The sequence below is a fragment of the Hylobates moloch genome, unplaced genomic scaffold (genome assembly GCF_009828535.3).
Source record: "Hylobates moloch isolate HMO894 unplaced genomic scaffold, HMol_V3 SCAFFOLD_26, whole genome shotgun sequence".
NCBI classification, from domain to species: Eukaryota; Metazoa; Chordata; class Mammalia; order Primates; family Hylobatidae; genus Hylobates; species Hylobates moloch.
In genome coordinates, this window is record NW_026652301.1 from 3,536,050 (window position 1) to 3,552,344 (window position 16,295).

A 16,295-nucleotide genomic window follows, 5' to 3' on the forward strand; every position below is an offset into this window, starting at 1 on the left:
GAAAGACTTTCAGACTTTGTTCTAGAACTTTTTTCCTTAATTAATATTGTTTTTCTTTGTGACTCGTCTATGTTCCTATTTCAATTACCATTTGCACTCAAATTACTCATATATTTATTTTTTTAGTTCAGATTTCTTGTTTTAATGTCAGATCAATAACTCCAGCTCTCTTTTGATGACTCCTTTTGGATATCTAAAGAGCACTCCAAACCCAACATTGCCAGAACTAGATAGATGATCTTTCCTTACAGCCTCTTTCAGATTTTGCATCTCAGTGAATAGTACCACTGTATATTGAATTATTTTCACTAGAAGCTTAAGAGTCATTATTGATCCCCTTTCATCTTCACCTTCCTTTTCCAATTAATCACCAAGTCCCGTGGCCTTTCCCTCCCGAATCTGCATAATCCTTTCAATGTCTGTGACCAAACTTCATCATAAACTACCTAGGCCAATATAGTAGTTTCTTAAATGGACTCTCTGCTTCTCTCTGATTGTTCTTGAATTGTTTTTTTACTCTGTAGCCAGAGAGGTATCCTTAAAATAAAATCTGGTTATGTTACATGCCTGCTTAGAAGATTTCAAATTTTTAGTTGCTCTTATGATAAATATCTGAGTTCTTAACATGACCTAGCACAGTACCTGTCTCAACAAATATCTGTAGAAGAATGAAAAAAACTTATGGTTTACAGTATTTTCTATTAAAATAGTATTACTATACACATGTATCTGTATGCATCAGAGATTCTTTTTTCTTATTAATATTTCTGTTGGATATGTTTCTAGAAGTGAGGTTGCTAGTATAGTTTGGTTTTTATCTATTAAAAATGAAGGTTAATAGAGATGTGGTGCAGTGCCTTGTAGTCGTCAAGAAAAAAAATCCATTAAGAGAAAAAAGAGGAGACTGATCTAGGAAGATCAGTAATGGTTTATTAAGAGAGTCATCCTGTACCGTCTGTCTGATGGCAGGAGTTATATCTCAAAGAAACATCAAACAATTTAAGGATTTTTTGAGATCTTATGCCAAGCAAATTTAGGTTAAACATTTTGCAAGACAGAGCAAGGAGAAAAGAACAAATGAATCACATTTTTGTATTCATAACAAATGTGATTTATTTCTATAAACCACTCATGCATTTAGTTTTCTTACATGTCTTTCTTACAGTATATTATAATTAGGTAGTATAAAGAAAGGCATGATTTGAAATGGGATAATGAAAAGGTAATAAAAGTAATGTATGAATTATAATTTTTATAGAAATCAAGGTTTACTAGTATGTAAGACCATTTGGGCTGCTGTAAACAAAACACCATATGTTGGTTAGCTTATGAACAATAGAAATTTATTGCTCACAGTTCTGGAGGCTGGGGGGTCTAAGACTGAGGCATACCAGATTCAGTGATTGGTGAGGGCTCACTTACTGGTTCATAGGTGGCGACGACTTGCTGTGTTCTCACATGGTGGAACAGAGCAAGGGGTTTCTTTCACCCCTCTTTTATAAGGGAGCTAATTGCATTTGTGAGGGTTCTTCTTTATGACCTAATCATCTCCTAAAGGCCCCAGCTCCTAATACCAACACCTTGGGTGTTAGGATTTCAACATATAAATTTTGGGGGGACAAAAACATTCATACCATAGCAACTAGTGTAGCTGATACTGGGCAGAATCGTGAAATAAGCAAATAATATTTTTAGAGATGTGTCTCTGCTTCCTTTGATCCGTGGCCCTGGAAGGAAGATGGTGTGTCTTTGTGCATGTGACAGCAGCAGGGAGCATCACAAAGGCATCAGACGCCAGAAATGGGGGGACTAGGAGAGGCAGGTTGCTACTAGCTCCGCACTGCTAGTTTGGTGACCTTGAGCAAGCTGGTTAATCTCTGTGAGACTTATTTTCCTCATTTGAAAATAATAATAATAACTGTTTTACCTGTAAAGTAGATTCGATGTGATCATTTATTACTTATTAATGCATTTATCTATAATTATGCATTTTTTTGTTGAGCTGATACTAAAATACTTTATTCCTGATTTTATTCATAAATTTGCATACCAGAAAGATAGAAGTGTGTAATGTGGGGCATTAATAGCTTTAAAAACTTTTTTAGGAGCTTCTCAGGCTGCAAAGTGATTCATAATGGCCTCTTAGAGCACTGAGAGGTACCATGAAGCTCTGAAAGAGTTAACATGCTTTTTATAACCCATGTATTCAAAGGGAGTAAAAAACTCTGATTTTCCTAAGTAACTCTTTACAAATTCCTACTGTTCTGTTTTTCACTCTAGTCTTTTTTGTTTATACTGAAATGTGTAGATTAAGTAGCTTTATGTTTATTTTTTTCTTGCTATTAATTTTGTATCAGCTGCTTTGAGAATGTTTAAACAGAACACTGATTTAATTGCTCTGTTTATCATTTCTTCTTGTTCTAGGCAATGGACCTCATCATGACCGTTGCTGTACTTACAATGAAAACAACTTGGTGGATGGTGTGTATTGTCTCCCAATAGGACACTGGATTGAGGCCACTGGGCACACCAATGAAATGAAGCACACAACAGACTTCTATTTTAATATTGCAGGCCACCAAGCCATGCATTATTCAAGGTAAAAATAGTGCTATGTTTATAAGCATAGAAGTAGGATAAGAGGTAGCATTAGCACAATGGAAGTATTTACTGTGTTCAAAACTGCAGTGTCTCACTTTGGAGGGGTCTATAGGCCTGTAGTACTTTGAGGAGATAATTACAGTGAATCAGTGTGTGAGCTTTTCTGGGTCTAGATATGGAGGATTTTAAAAATAGAATTCCTTAATAAATGCATACCCTAGCATCAGTATATTTTTGACCAGATAGTAGCTAACCAATCTCTGTACTTACGTAGTGGATTAAAAATAAGAACTGCACTAAAATAGCCTAAATTAATATTTGTGTCCTTTATGCTACTGACTACCAGTGAAACAAAAATTGGTATTTCCTTATAAAATCTTATTCAAATAAATATGTGTGAAAATACAGACACAGGACTAGATTGAATATGATTATCTGCTTTATTATGTGTTAATATTTTGATTTATTTGTTCATTTAATTCCTAAACCAGGAGGTTGCTAAATAAAACATAAGGCTCATTATCCTTTTCTCCTTTTCCGCTCATCAGAAGTGATTATTTTTAATCACTTTATGGTTAGATTTTCTTGAGATTAAATCTAAATCTTAAACAATATGCATATGTGTTGCTTGTTAATGTACCAGTTTAAAAATAGCTATCGATTCCCCTCTATTACACATAAGAAATTGACATCTCTCGTACTTGTCCTCGCTCCCCACTCCAGTCCCTAGCAGGCATTTTTTGAAAAGTTCCATTGTTACTTACCATCATACAAATTCTGTCTTGACCCATCAATTTTTCATAGTGTCTCCTAGTTTCCTACATTGTAAGAGCAGAGTTTTTTTTATTCCCGTATTTTTTTCCACACCTATTTCCACCTACTAACTCCTGCTTTTAAATTACTTTTATAATTTCAAGGCTTATAGAATTTACATTAAACTTAGTAAATATAAATATCTTTCACACTTTGATTATTTAAAATTTGAAAGCAATTGCCAACATTTAAAATATTATGTAAGTGTTATTTACTGTAGAACTTACAGTGTTTGTACCATACACAAGGAGATGCCTTCTCATGTTCTTTAAGAATGTGTTATTTTGAATGAGAGATACAATTAATATAAACAGAGTTTTGACGGGTAAAAGAGAGAGAAAATGCAATTTCACAATAGTTTTAGGGAATTAATAGTCCTCTTGAACACATCTTTCTTTCAAACTTCTGGTAGATGTTGGCTTTGCTGATGGGTTGTGTGCATAGAATGAGGAAGACAAGAGTTAAGCATGTCTCGTGGTTTTATGGCCTGAGCTAATGAATTAATGGTGTTGCTGCTTACTGAGATGGGGAAGACTAGGAGATGAGCAATTTGAAGTAGGGATTGAGGTAAAAGTTCTACTTTAGTCATTTTTTGAAATGTCTGTTAGATTACAGGAATGAAATTGATTTGATGTCAGGAATTTTATGGAGAACTTGGAAATAAAGATATAAAATTGGCAGTTATCAAGACATAGATAGCATTCAAAATGTTGAGTCTAGATGAGACGATAGTAAATGAGTGAAGTATAGAAGAGACAAAGAGAAGAAGGAAGAATATTGAGCCCTGGTTCACACAATTTAGAAGTCAAGGAGCAGCAGAAGATCCAGAGAAAAGAATAAGAAGGAACACCTCTTGAGATGGTCTGACATTTAATGAGGATATGTTTATGGGTTCTTTTAAATGATCCTGAACCACATTTCCTGAATGAACCCTTTTTTCTGAAGAGTCATGTCTTGGGCTCTGGAGATTTTTTCCACTGTATGATTATTTCTTCTCCTTGATTGCCTTTGCTCTTTGTCATTAGAGACACTCCTTAGATGGATGTTGGACTTCTTGGATTTACATTTTATATTGTCATCTTTTTTGTTGCTTTACATTTTGAGAGGCGTCTTTTTTTCCAATTCAACTATTGATTATTTTTTTCTTAATTTTGGTAATTATATTCTTAATTTTCATGGACTTATTCTGTTATTCCCTTTTTGCATATTAGTTTGTTCTTGTTTATGAATGAGTATATTCATGAATCTTTCTTAGAATACTAATGAGAGTTATTTTTAAGTTCTCTTCTCTTGCTGGAACTATACTTTTTCCTCCTGAATCAATTGTTTTTCATTCATTTTGATCTTTCTTTTTTGTGTTATTATTGTTTTAGGTAACATGATTATTAGTTGTTCATATTTACTATGTGAAAGATTAGGTTGATTATTGTATATGGCTGTCATAAGTTTCCTCTGCTATTACTGGCCTCTGTACCTGTGAGAGGTGTTGGGGTCAAGCTGTGCTCAGATGGGCAGATCCTGTCTTTCTCAGCAGACTCAAATCAGACAACCCACCTGTGTACTTCCTCCACCCTACCCTGAATGAAAAGACAAGGAGGGTCTGTTGTGGGGTACACCTCTCACTCTGAGAAAATTTGCTCTCCGAGTTGATGTTTTAATTTTTAAATAAAGTATTTCTTCAGCTTCACTTACAGTATCAAAGCTGTATGTGCAGGTGAGAGTGAACCTTAGTTAATATACTCAACTGTGCAAGAAAGCTTACGTTTCTTTATTTTCTTTAAAGCAACTTAGTTTTACAATCCAAGTCTCTATCCTACTGAATTCTCAGGTAATTCAACCTGTTATCCACTGCAAGGTGTAAATATATCTATTCTTATAAATAATAATACATTAAAATGTATGTATACTATATAACACATTATATATTAATATAATAATACATGTATATGTATACCTGGAGTATAATATATAATCTAATATATACACACTCACTTACACACACACACACACACACACACACACACCCCAAGTCCTGGGAATCTGTATTTTTCAACGTCTCCATGTGATTTTTACATGCATAAAAGGACAGTGGTTTAGAATAGAAAAGGAATATTTTAATGCACCTTCAGTTGTTTTAGTCTAACTCCCCTTAAAAATTCCAGCATAATTCACCTTCACATGAAACTGGGTAAGATGAAAATCTGAATTCAATTTAAAAGAAAAGAGTCAGAAAGGCATTTATATATTTCATTATTAAATTGAAAACATCGAATTCTATCTGTTTGCCATGTTCATCTGACAATGTATAATGCTAAGATTATTTGTGAATTTATCTTAGCTGCTGAAATAGATACAGACAGGTAGATTATATGTTTGAGCATTTATACAATGGAGGTATTCAAACTCAACTAAGAATTTGTAATTACAAGCTCTCACTCTTTAGTTTGAATTTAGGAATGGAATTATGCTTAGAATTTTTTTATGGTTGGGATAAATCATATCAGAATGGAATTGCCAGTATCCTTTATAAGGATAAGGCTTTTTAGAACATATATGTCTAAAAATTAAATGTTATATAATAAGATAAATGGTAACTTCATTCATTCAGTAAGAATTGTATAGATTACTCTGTGCAGCCCGTGTTGAGTGCTGGACCATCAACAATGGAGAGACATGATCCTTGCTCTCATGGAACTTATGCTGTAGTGGAAGACAACATGTAAACAGCTGCAATACAGTTAAATATTTGCTGTAATGAAGTTATATATGTAGTATAAAAAGGGACAGGAAAAATCTTTAATTCAAGGAAATCTTTATGAGGACGTAGAACTTGAACAGAAATGTGAAGGCTTCTTTTACTCAGGACATTTGGGAAAGGGAATTCAATGTAAGAAGAATAGCGACATAGTTTGGCTGTGTCCCACCCAAATCTCATCTTGAATTGTAGCTTCCACAATTCCCATGTGTTGTAGGAGGGACTAGTGGGAGGTAATTGAATCATGGGGGTGAGTCTTTCCCATACTGTTCTCGTGATAGTGAATAAGTCTCATGAGATCTGATGGTTTTATAAGGAGGAGTTTCCCTGCACATGCACTCTCTTTGTCTGCTGCCATCCATGTAAGATGTGACTTGCTCTTCTTTGCCTTCAACCATGATTGTGAGGCCTCCTGAGCCACGTGGAACTGTGAGTCCATTAAACCTCTTTCCCGTAAACGTCACCCAGTCTTGGGTATGTCTTTATTAGCAACATGAAAACGGACTAATACAAATAGCAAGTGTACATGTAGAGAGGTGTGAGAGCACAATATTAGGGTAGCCACCTAATTTTCTCCAACCAGGATGCTTTGAGAGTAAAAAGAGGTACTTTACATAATTAGCCTGAACATGGGGTATAAAAATAGGACTTCACTGGGAATGCCAGGACATATGGCAACCTAGAGAACATGTCATGTAAAAGAGAACATTCTGGTACTTCTCAATATTCAGATGCATATATAAGCTGACAAGAACCTGTCTCCATAGAGGGACTACAGATATCCTTTGATAGAAATTAGCACTCATTCCATGTTATGATTTATCTAGAGAGTTTTATGTGTTACATTTTAGTTTTTGATTTTAGCCAAGGTATACATGCCAATTCTTTAAACATGTGTTTAAAGAATTTATCAGATCTACAAGTTTTATTATGAGAAAAAGAAATCTTTCTGCCTCTTCTTTCCCCCACCCAACCTCCCCCAATTTTGTCTTTCCACAGGCAACCACTTTCATCTCTTTAAGTTGATAATTTGCTACTTAACTTCAGGTAAATGATAAATAATATGATTATATTACTACTGTTTGGTTTTAGATCTAGGTATTATCTATTGACTTTACAACTTGAAATATGAATATCTAGCTCTCTTTTCTTCTCCTTCTACCACATCCATCCTATTGTTCAGTCTTCCCAATATAGTAATGCGTTACTTTTCATGAGATCAGTATTCCACATGTATATTCATATGCCTATGTAAATGCTATTTAACAACCAAACAGTTCGCAGATGTTTAAATCTCCTTTGAAGAACTTACAGCTCTCAAGGTTGCTATTGAGAAGTCAAAGCCATTATGCCTTCCAATCTTTTATGTTCAAATGTTTTTGTTTTTGTTTTTACTTCCATAAACGAAGAAGCCTGCAGAATCTTTGCATTTCCAATAGTGTGAAATTCCATGATGAATGTCTTGGTATGGGTCCATTTTATCCATTTTGCTAAGCTCTCAGTGCAGAATTTAATTCTGCAAAGAAGTAAAATTCTTCAGTTTTTTTTTTGATAATTTCCTCCCCTTTATTTCTAGAATTCCTATTACTGAAATACTGGATCTCTGGCCTGAGTTTTCAATTTTCTTGTCTTTTGTATTTTGCATTTCTTTTTTTTAATTTTTAAATATATTTTTCTTCTCCTTTTTTTGTTTTTTATTATTATACTTTAAGTTCTAGGGTACATGTGCACAACATGCGGGTTTGTTACATAGGTATACATGTGCCATGTTGGTTTGCTGCACCCATCAACTCATCATTTATATTAGGTATTTCTTCTAATGCTATCCCTCCCCCAGTATCCCACCCCTTGACAGGCCCCAGTGTGTGATGTTCCCCACCCTGTGTCCAAGTGTTCTCATTGTGCAATTCTCACCTATGAATGTGAACATGCAGTTCACAGAAAACATGGTTTTCTGTCCTTGTGATAGTTTGCTGAGAATGATGGTTTCCAGATTCATCCATGTCACTGCAAAGGACATGAACTCATCCTTTGTTATGGCTGCACAGTATTCCATGGTGTATATGTGCCACATTTTCTTAATCCAGTCTATCATTGATGGACATTTGGGTTGGTTCCAAGTGTTTGCTATTGCGAATAATGCCGCAATAAACATACCTGTGCATGTGTCTTTATAGTAGCATGATTTATAATCCTTTGGGTGTATACCCAGTAATAGGATCACTGGGTGAAATGGTATTTCTAGTTCTAGATCCTCGAGGAATTGCCACACTGTCTTCCACAATGGTTGAACTAATGTACACTCCCACCAACAGTGTAAAAGCATTCCTATTTCTCCACATCCTCTCCAGCATCTGTTTCTTGACTTTTTAATGATCACCATTCTAACTGGAGTGAGATGGTATCTCATTGTGGTTTTGATTTGTATTTCTCTGATGACCAGGGATGATGAACATTTTTTCATGTGTCTGTTGGCTGTGTAAATGTCTTCTTTTGAGAAGTGTCTGTTCATATGCTTTGCCCACTTTTTGATGGGGTTGTCCATTTTTTTCTTGTAAATTTGTTTAAGTTCTTTGTAGATTCTGGATATTAGACCTTTGTCAGATAGGTAGATTGCAAAAATTTTCTCCCATTCTGTAGGTTGCCTGTTCACTCTGATGGTAGTTTCTTTTGCTGTGCAGAAGCTCTTTAGTTTAATTAGATCCCATTTGTCAATTTTGGCTTTTGTTGCCATTGCTTTTGGTGTTGTCATCATGAAGTCCTTGCACATGCCTATGTCCTGAATGGTATTGCCTAGGTTTTCTTCTAGGGTTTTTATGGTTTTAGGTCTAACATATAAGTCAATGTGTAAGGAAGGGATCCGGTTTCAACTTTCGACATATGGCTAGCCAGTTTTCCCAGCACCATTTATTAAATAGGGAATCCTTCCCCCATTTCTTGTTTTTGTCAGGTTTGTCAATGATCAGATGGTTGTAGAAGTGCAGTGTTATTTCTGAAGCCTCTGTTGTGTTCCATTAGTCTATAAATCTGTTTTGGTACCAGTACCATACTGTTTTGGTTACTGTAGCCTTGTAGTATAGTTTGAAGTCAGGTAGCATGATGCCTCAAGCTTTGGTCTTTTTGCTTAGGATTGTCATGGCAATGCAGGCTCTTTTTTGGTTCCATATAAACTTTAAAGTAGTTTTTTCTAATTCTGTGAAGAAAGTCATTGGTAGCTTGATGGGGATGGCATTTAATCTATAAATTACCTGAGGCCATATGGCCGTTTTCACGATATTGATTCTTCCTATCCATGAGCATGGAATGGTCTTCCATTTGTTTGTGTCCCCTTTTATTTTGTTGAGCAGTGGTTTGTAGTTCTCCTTAAAGAGGTCCTTCACATCCCTTGTAAGTTAGATTCCTACATATTTTATTCTTTTTGTAGCAATTGTGAATGGGAGTTCACTCACAATTTGGCTGTTTGTCTATTATTGGTGTATAGGAATTCTTGTGATTTTTGCACTTTGATTTTGTATCCTGAGACTTTGCTGAAGTTGCTTATCAGCTTAAAGAGATTTGGGCTAAGATGATAGGGTTTTCTAAATATACAATCATGTCATCTACAAACAGGGACAATTTGACTTCCTCTTTTCCTAATTGAATACCCTTTATTTCTTTCTCTTGCCTGATTGCCCTGGACAGAACTTCCAACACTATGTTGAATAGGAGTGGTGAGAGAGGGCATCCTTGTCTTGTGCTGGTTTTCAAAAGGAATGCTTCAAATTTTTGCCCATTCAGTATGATATTGGCTGTGGGTTTTTCATAAATAGCTCTTATTATTTTGAGATATGTTCCATCAATCCCTAGTTTATTGAGAGTTTTTAGCATGAAGGGCTGTTGAATTTGTCGAAGGCATTTTCTGCTTCTGTTGAGATAATCATGTGGTTTTTGTCATTGGTTCTGTTTATGTGATGGATTACATTTATTGATTTGCATATGTTGAATGAGCCTTGCATCCCAGGGATGAAGCCGACTTGATTGTGGAGGATAAGCTTTTTTAATGTGCTGCTGGATTTGGTTTGCCAGTATTTTACTGAGGATTTTTGCATCGATGTTCATCAGGGATATTGGTCTAAAATTCTCTTTTTTTTGTTCTGTCTCTGCCAGGCTTTGGTATCAGGATGATGCTAGCCTCATAAAATGAGTTATGGAGGAGTCCCTCTTTTTATATTGATTGGAATAGTTTCAGAAGGAATGATACCAGCTCCTCTTTGTACCTGTCGTAGAATTCGGCTGTGATGTTTTTTGGTCCTGGATGTTTTTTGGTTGGTATGCTATCAATTATTGCCTCAATTTCAGAATCTGTTATTGGTCTATTCAGTGATTCAACTTCTTCCTGGTTTAATCTTGGGAGGATGTATGTGTCCAGAAATTTATCCATTTCTTCTTGATTTTCTAGTTTATTTGGATAGAGGTGTATAGTATTCTCTGATGGTAGTTTGTATTTTTGTGGGATTGGTGGTGAGATCTTCTTTATCATTTTTTTTATTGCGTCTATTTGATTCTTCTCTCTTTTCTTCTTTGTTTTGCTAGCGGCCTATCAATTTTGTTGATCTTTTCAAAAAACCAGCTCCTGGATTCATTGATTTTTTTGAAGGGTTTTATGTGTCTCTATCTCCTTCAGTTCTGCTCTGATCTTAGTTATTTCTTGCCTTCTGCTACCTTTTGAATTTGTTTGCTCTTGCTTCTACAGTTCTTTTAATTGTGATGTTAGGGTGTCTCTTATGGGCATTTAGTGCTATAAATTTCCCTCTACACACTGCTTTAAATGTGTCCCAGAGATTCTGGTATGTTGTGTCTTTGTTTTCATTGGTTTCAAAGAACATCTTTATTTCTGCCTTCATTTCATTATTTACCCAGTAGTCATTCAGGAGCAGGTTGTTCAGTTTCCACGTAGTTGTGTGGTTTTGAATGAGTTTCTTAATCCTGAGTTCTAATTTGATTTCACTGTGGTCTGAGAGACAATTTGTTGTGATTTCTGTTCTTTTACATTTGCTGAGGAATGCTTTACTTCCAATTATGTGGTCAATTTTAGAATAAGTGCGATGTGGTGCTGAGAAGAATGTATATTCTGTTGATTTTGGGTGAAAAGTTCTGTAGATGTCTATTAGGTCTGCTTGGTGCAGAGGTGAGTTCAAGTTCTGGATATCCTTGTTCACCTTCTGTTTCGTTGATCTGTCTAATATTGAACATGGGGTGTTAAAGTCTCCCATTATTATTGTTTGGGAGTCTATGTCTCTTTGTAGGTCTCTAAGGACTTGCTTTATGAATCTGGGTGCTCCTGTATTGGGTGCATATATATTTAGGATAGTTAGTTCTTCTTGTTGAATTGATCCCTTTACCATTATATAATGGCCTTCTTTGTCTCTTTTAATCTTTGTTAGTTTAAAGTCTGTTTTATTGGAGACTAGGATTGCAACCCCTGCTTTTTTTTGCTTTCCATTTACTTGGTAGATCTTCCTCCATCCCTTTATTTTGAGGCTATGTGTATCTCTGCGCATGAGATGGGTCTCCTGAATACAGCACACTGATGAGTCTTGACTCTTTATCTAATTTACCAGTCTGTTATCTAATTTGCCAGTTTGTGTCTTTTAATTGGGGCGTTTAGCCCATTTACATTTAAGGTTAATACTGTTATGTGTGAATTTGATCCTGTCATTATGATGTTAGCTGGTTATTTTGCCCATTAATTGATGCAGTTTCTTCATAGCATCGATGGTCTTTACTATTTGGTATGTTTTTGCAGTGGCTGGTAACGGTTGTTCCTTTCCATGTTTAGTGCTTCCTTCAGGAGATCTTGTAAGGCAGGCCTGGTGATGACAAAATCTGTCAGCATTTGCTTGTCTGTAAATGATTTTATTTCTCCTTCACTTATGAAGCTTAGTTTGGGTGGAAATGGAATTCTGGGTTGAAAATTATTTTCTTTAACAATGTTGAATATTGGCCCCCACTCTCTTCTGGCTTGTAGGGTTTCTGCAGAGAGATCTGCTCTTAGTCTGATGGGTTTCCTTTTGTGGGTAACCTGACCTTTCTCTCTGGCTGCCTTTAACATTTTTTTCTTCATTTCAACCTTGGTGAATCTGACAATTATGTGTCTTGTGGTTGCTCTTCTTGAGGAGTATCTTCGTGGTGTTCTCTGTATTTCCTGAATTTGAATGTTGGCCTGCCTTGCTAGATTGGGGAAGTTCTCCTGGGTAATATCCTGAAGAGTGTTTTCCAACTTGGTTCCATTCTCCCCGTCACTTTCAGGTACACCAATCAAATGTAGCTTTGGTCTTTTCACATAGTGCCATATTTCTCAGAAGCTTTGTTTGTTTCTTTTTACTCTTTTTTCTCTAATCTTGTCTTCTCACTTTATTTCATTAATTTGATCTTCAGTCACTAATATCCTTTCTTCCACTTGATCAAATTGGCTATAGAAGCTTGTGCATGTGTCACAAGGTTCTTGTGCCATGGTTTTCAGCTCCGTCAGGTCATTTTAGGTCTTCTCTACACTGTTTATTAGTTAGCCATTTGTCTAACCTTTTTTCAAGGTTTTTAGCTTCCTTCTGATGGGTTAGGAAATGTTCCTTTAGCTCGGACAAATTTGTTATTACTGACCTTCTAAAGCCTTCTTCTCTGTCAACTTGTCAAAGTCATTCTCTGTCCAGCTTTGTTCCATTGCCCCCAAGGAACTGCAGTCCTTTGGAGGAGAAGAGATGCTCTGGTTTTTAGAATTTTTAACTTTTCTCCTCTGGTTTCTCTCCATCTTTGTGGTTTTATCTACCTTTGGTTCTACAGACCTACAGGTGGGGTTTTGGTGTAGATGTCCTTTTTGTTGATGTTGATGCTATTTCTTTCTATTTGTTCATTTTCCTTCTAACAGTTAGGTCCCTCAGCTGCAGGTCTCTTGGAGTTTGCTTCAGGTCCACTCCAGACCTATTTGCCTGGATATCACCAGTAGAGGCTGCAGAATAGCAAATATTGCAGAACAGCAAATATTGCTGCCTAATCTTTCCTCTGGTAGCTTCGTCCCAGAGGGGCACCTGCCTATATGAGGTGTCTGTTGGCCCCTACTGGTAGATGTCTCCCCGTTAGACTACACGGGGGTCGGGGACCCACTTGAGGAGGCAGTCTGTTCATTCTCAGTGCTCAAACACTGGGAGAACCACTGCTGGGAGAAGCACTGCTGTCTTCAGAGCTGTCAGACAGGGATGTTTAAGTCTGCAAAGTTTCTGCTGCCTTTTTTTCAGCTATGTCCTGCCCACAGAGGTGGAGTCTATAGAGGCAGTAGGTCTTGCTGAGCTGCAGTGGGCTCCGTCCAGTTCGAGCTTCCTGGCCGCTTTGTTTACCTACTGAAGCCTCAGCAATAGCAGATGCCCCCCTCCCGCCACCAGGCTGCAGCCTCTCAGGTTGATCTCAGACTGCTACACCATCAGTCAACAAGGCTCCGTGGGCGTGGGACCCGCCGAGCCAGGCACGGGAGAGAATCTCATTGTCTGCTGGTTGTTAAGACCATGGGAAAAGTGCAGTATTTGGGTGAAAGTGTCCCATTTTTCCAGGTACAGTCTGTCATAGCTTCCCTTGGCTAGGAAAGGGAAATCCCCCTACCCCTTGCACTTCCCGAGTGAGGTGATGCACCGCTCTGCTTTGGCTCACCCTCCGTGGGCTGCACCCACTGTCCAACCAGTCCCAGTGAGATGAACCAGGTACTTCAGTTGGAAATGCAGAAATCACCCATCTTCTGTGTCGATCACGCTGGGAGCTGCAGACCGGAGTGTTTCCTATTCGGCCATCTTTGAATGGATTCCTAAAGATATTTTTCTTAAGTTTATCATCCCACACTCCTATTTAGTTTTGTATTTCTGCTATTATTTCTTTTCAAGGAAAATAAGTTTGAGTGTTTTAAAAATATTATTCTGTTTTTATCATGGTTAGATTATTTCTAGGGAGACAGCAAACAATTTTTTTTTTATTTTAAAAGCAAATTTCTTTCCCTGACATTGTTTTTGTGTGTTCCAAATTGTTTTAATGTATTTTTTTCTCTTCAGTTTGTCTCAATAGCTCACATTAAAGGGTTTCCTCTGGTACCTGGACATTCTTAGTTCTTTGCTTCTCTTTAAGTGTGGGAGACAAAAGCACAGATTAGAGACTCTGAGTATATGGATGGGTGTGTGACTACATGATCTGACTGCCCTATTTAGATGGGAAACCTCTGATATGAGGTCTTTAGATCTTTCCTTCTGTACTACTTTTTTTTCCTAGACAAGGCTTTGCCAAACTCCTGCCTGGAGGGTGAAGGTCTGTACTGGGACCTGAGAGTAGGAGGCTGACTGAGGGGATCTCTGCTTCCAATGTACGTAATACACTTAATTCCTCTGTTTTTATTGTGGTGTTTCTTCCTTGTGCCGGGGTTCCCCCAGTCCAGAGACTTCTTTAACCTTTTCAAGAGAATAAACCTCGTCTGTTGCCAGGACTGGGGAGGGAAAGTTTCCCAGCTGAGGAGAGTGTAAAAGTGAATCTGTCATCTGGCTGCTTCTTAAACAGGCTTTCAACTAGTTCTTATTTCTTTTTCTCATATCTAAAAGTATCTGGTGGTATCCATTTCTGAGCCTGTTGGAGATTCTGTAGTATCATTCTAGTTGGTTCTCACCATTCCCTACTGCTGGCATTAGGACTTTGTTGTTTGTTGTAGCTCTGTTAAATTTTTCAACAATTAACCAATTGCTTTCCAACTTCCATAATTTTGTTACCGTCTTTTCATTTCTGTGACCTTAGGGTCCTGTGTTTTAAAGGGATTTGGGGAAAGAGTCAAGAATTTGGTGAAAGATTCTAGATGTATGGAATCAATTTGTGTGCAATAAAATAAACGGAAATAAAATATAAAGCTTGGTAAGTAGCTCAATAAATATTAAATCCACATTTAGCTTGTACCCTGTTTCTTTGGCCCAGGTAAGATTCTTTCATGCTAGAATGAGATTTTAAAAATCAATGTGCATTTTTATATTCAGGCTATAGTTAGGACCAAACTACACCACCCTCTTCAATAGAATTATTTTTCATGCAAAAGAATGGATATTTGCATTAAAGGACACATATAACTAACTTAATGAGATGTTAGTGGTTAAGGACTGTAATTTCTGTTCCTTGAAAAGGCTTATTGCCAATTAAATACACTTCAAGAGGCATAAATTAGATTTTATGAACATCACACTTCACACTCTTTCAAAAATGTTACAGTTTAGAAAATGTATTGTAAAAGCATGTTTATACTTTCACCTTCTTTGGCTCAGAAAGAAATTCTATACAGTAATTTTTGAAACTCAAAATTGTTTTACACACTGTAGAACAATAATTTTGCACATTTAAAAATACTATTTTATCTGGCATTCTTTTTAATGAATGAAATTAATTACTTTGGAGACAGAGTAAGGAGCTAGGGTTCTAGCCCCAGCTCTCTCATTTACTCATGGGTAACCTTGGAACAATCCTGTAACAGTTCTAGAAATTTTAATTTCTTAATTTGCAAAGTGAGCTGGTTGAACTAGATGACTATTAAAAGTATAGTTCTGGAAATAATCAAGGTTAACACCTGATTAATGTCAATGTTAATTTCAAAAGCTAAGGCCTATATCACATTTTGCCAACATGTAATATTGACTCACAATGACTATACTCCATATCAGCTTCTCTGCTTTCAGATCCAGGGACCAAAGGCTTGAATTCCAGTTCTGCCTCAAGGTGGTGCTTTCCCTCATTTTCGTAGCTCAAGACGTACATTCAACTCAAGAGTCCAACTCTACAGCAGCTATATTTCGAAATACACATATTTTATAGCCAGTATATAAATGATTTTTAATAAGTATGTATATGCTTCCTGTATAATGATAAGATTTTTTTTTACTTTGCTCACATTTATAAATCAAACTTCGACAAGAATCTCTTTTGGAGTAAGCAGAGAATAGCCACAGAATTTGGTGTGCAATGGGACCTAATTCTGTAGTTCACAGTCAAGACATTACTGGGCAAAGATAGAAACTCATTTCAATTGGCATTTCCATCTGATTCAATGATTTGAGATTCTTTTAAATCTTAAGACCAAGATTAC

The 16,295-nt window shown here is 36.5% G+C and overlaps 1 protein-coding gene across 7 annotated transcripts in view; it reads left to right on the forward strand.

The window, feature by feature from the left end:
• The window catches only part of LOC116463130 (laforin), a 358,409-nt gene that overhangs the window by 41,673 nt on the left and 300,441 nt on the right, over positions 1 to 16,295 (forward strand). For all 7 annotated transcript variants that reach the window (XR_009211981.1, XR_009211982.1, XR_009211980.1 and 4 more), the window contains exon 2: positions 2,425 to 2,599. Coding sequence is in view for 4 of the 7 variants with exons in the window: in XM_058434463.1 (XP_058290446.1) it covers positions 2,425 to 2,599 (175 nt within the window). In the remaining 3 variants the exon portion in view is untranslated. The remainder of the gene's footprint in view (positions 1 to 2,424; positions 2,600 to 16,295) is intronic.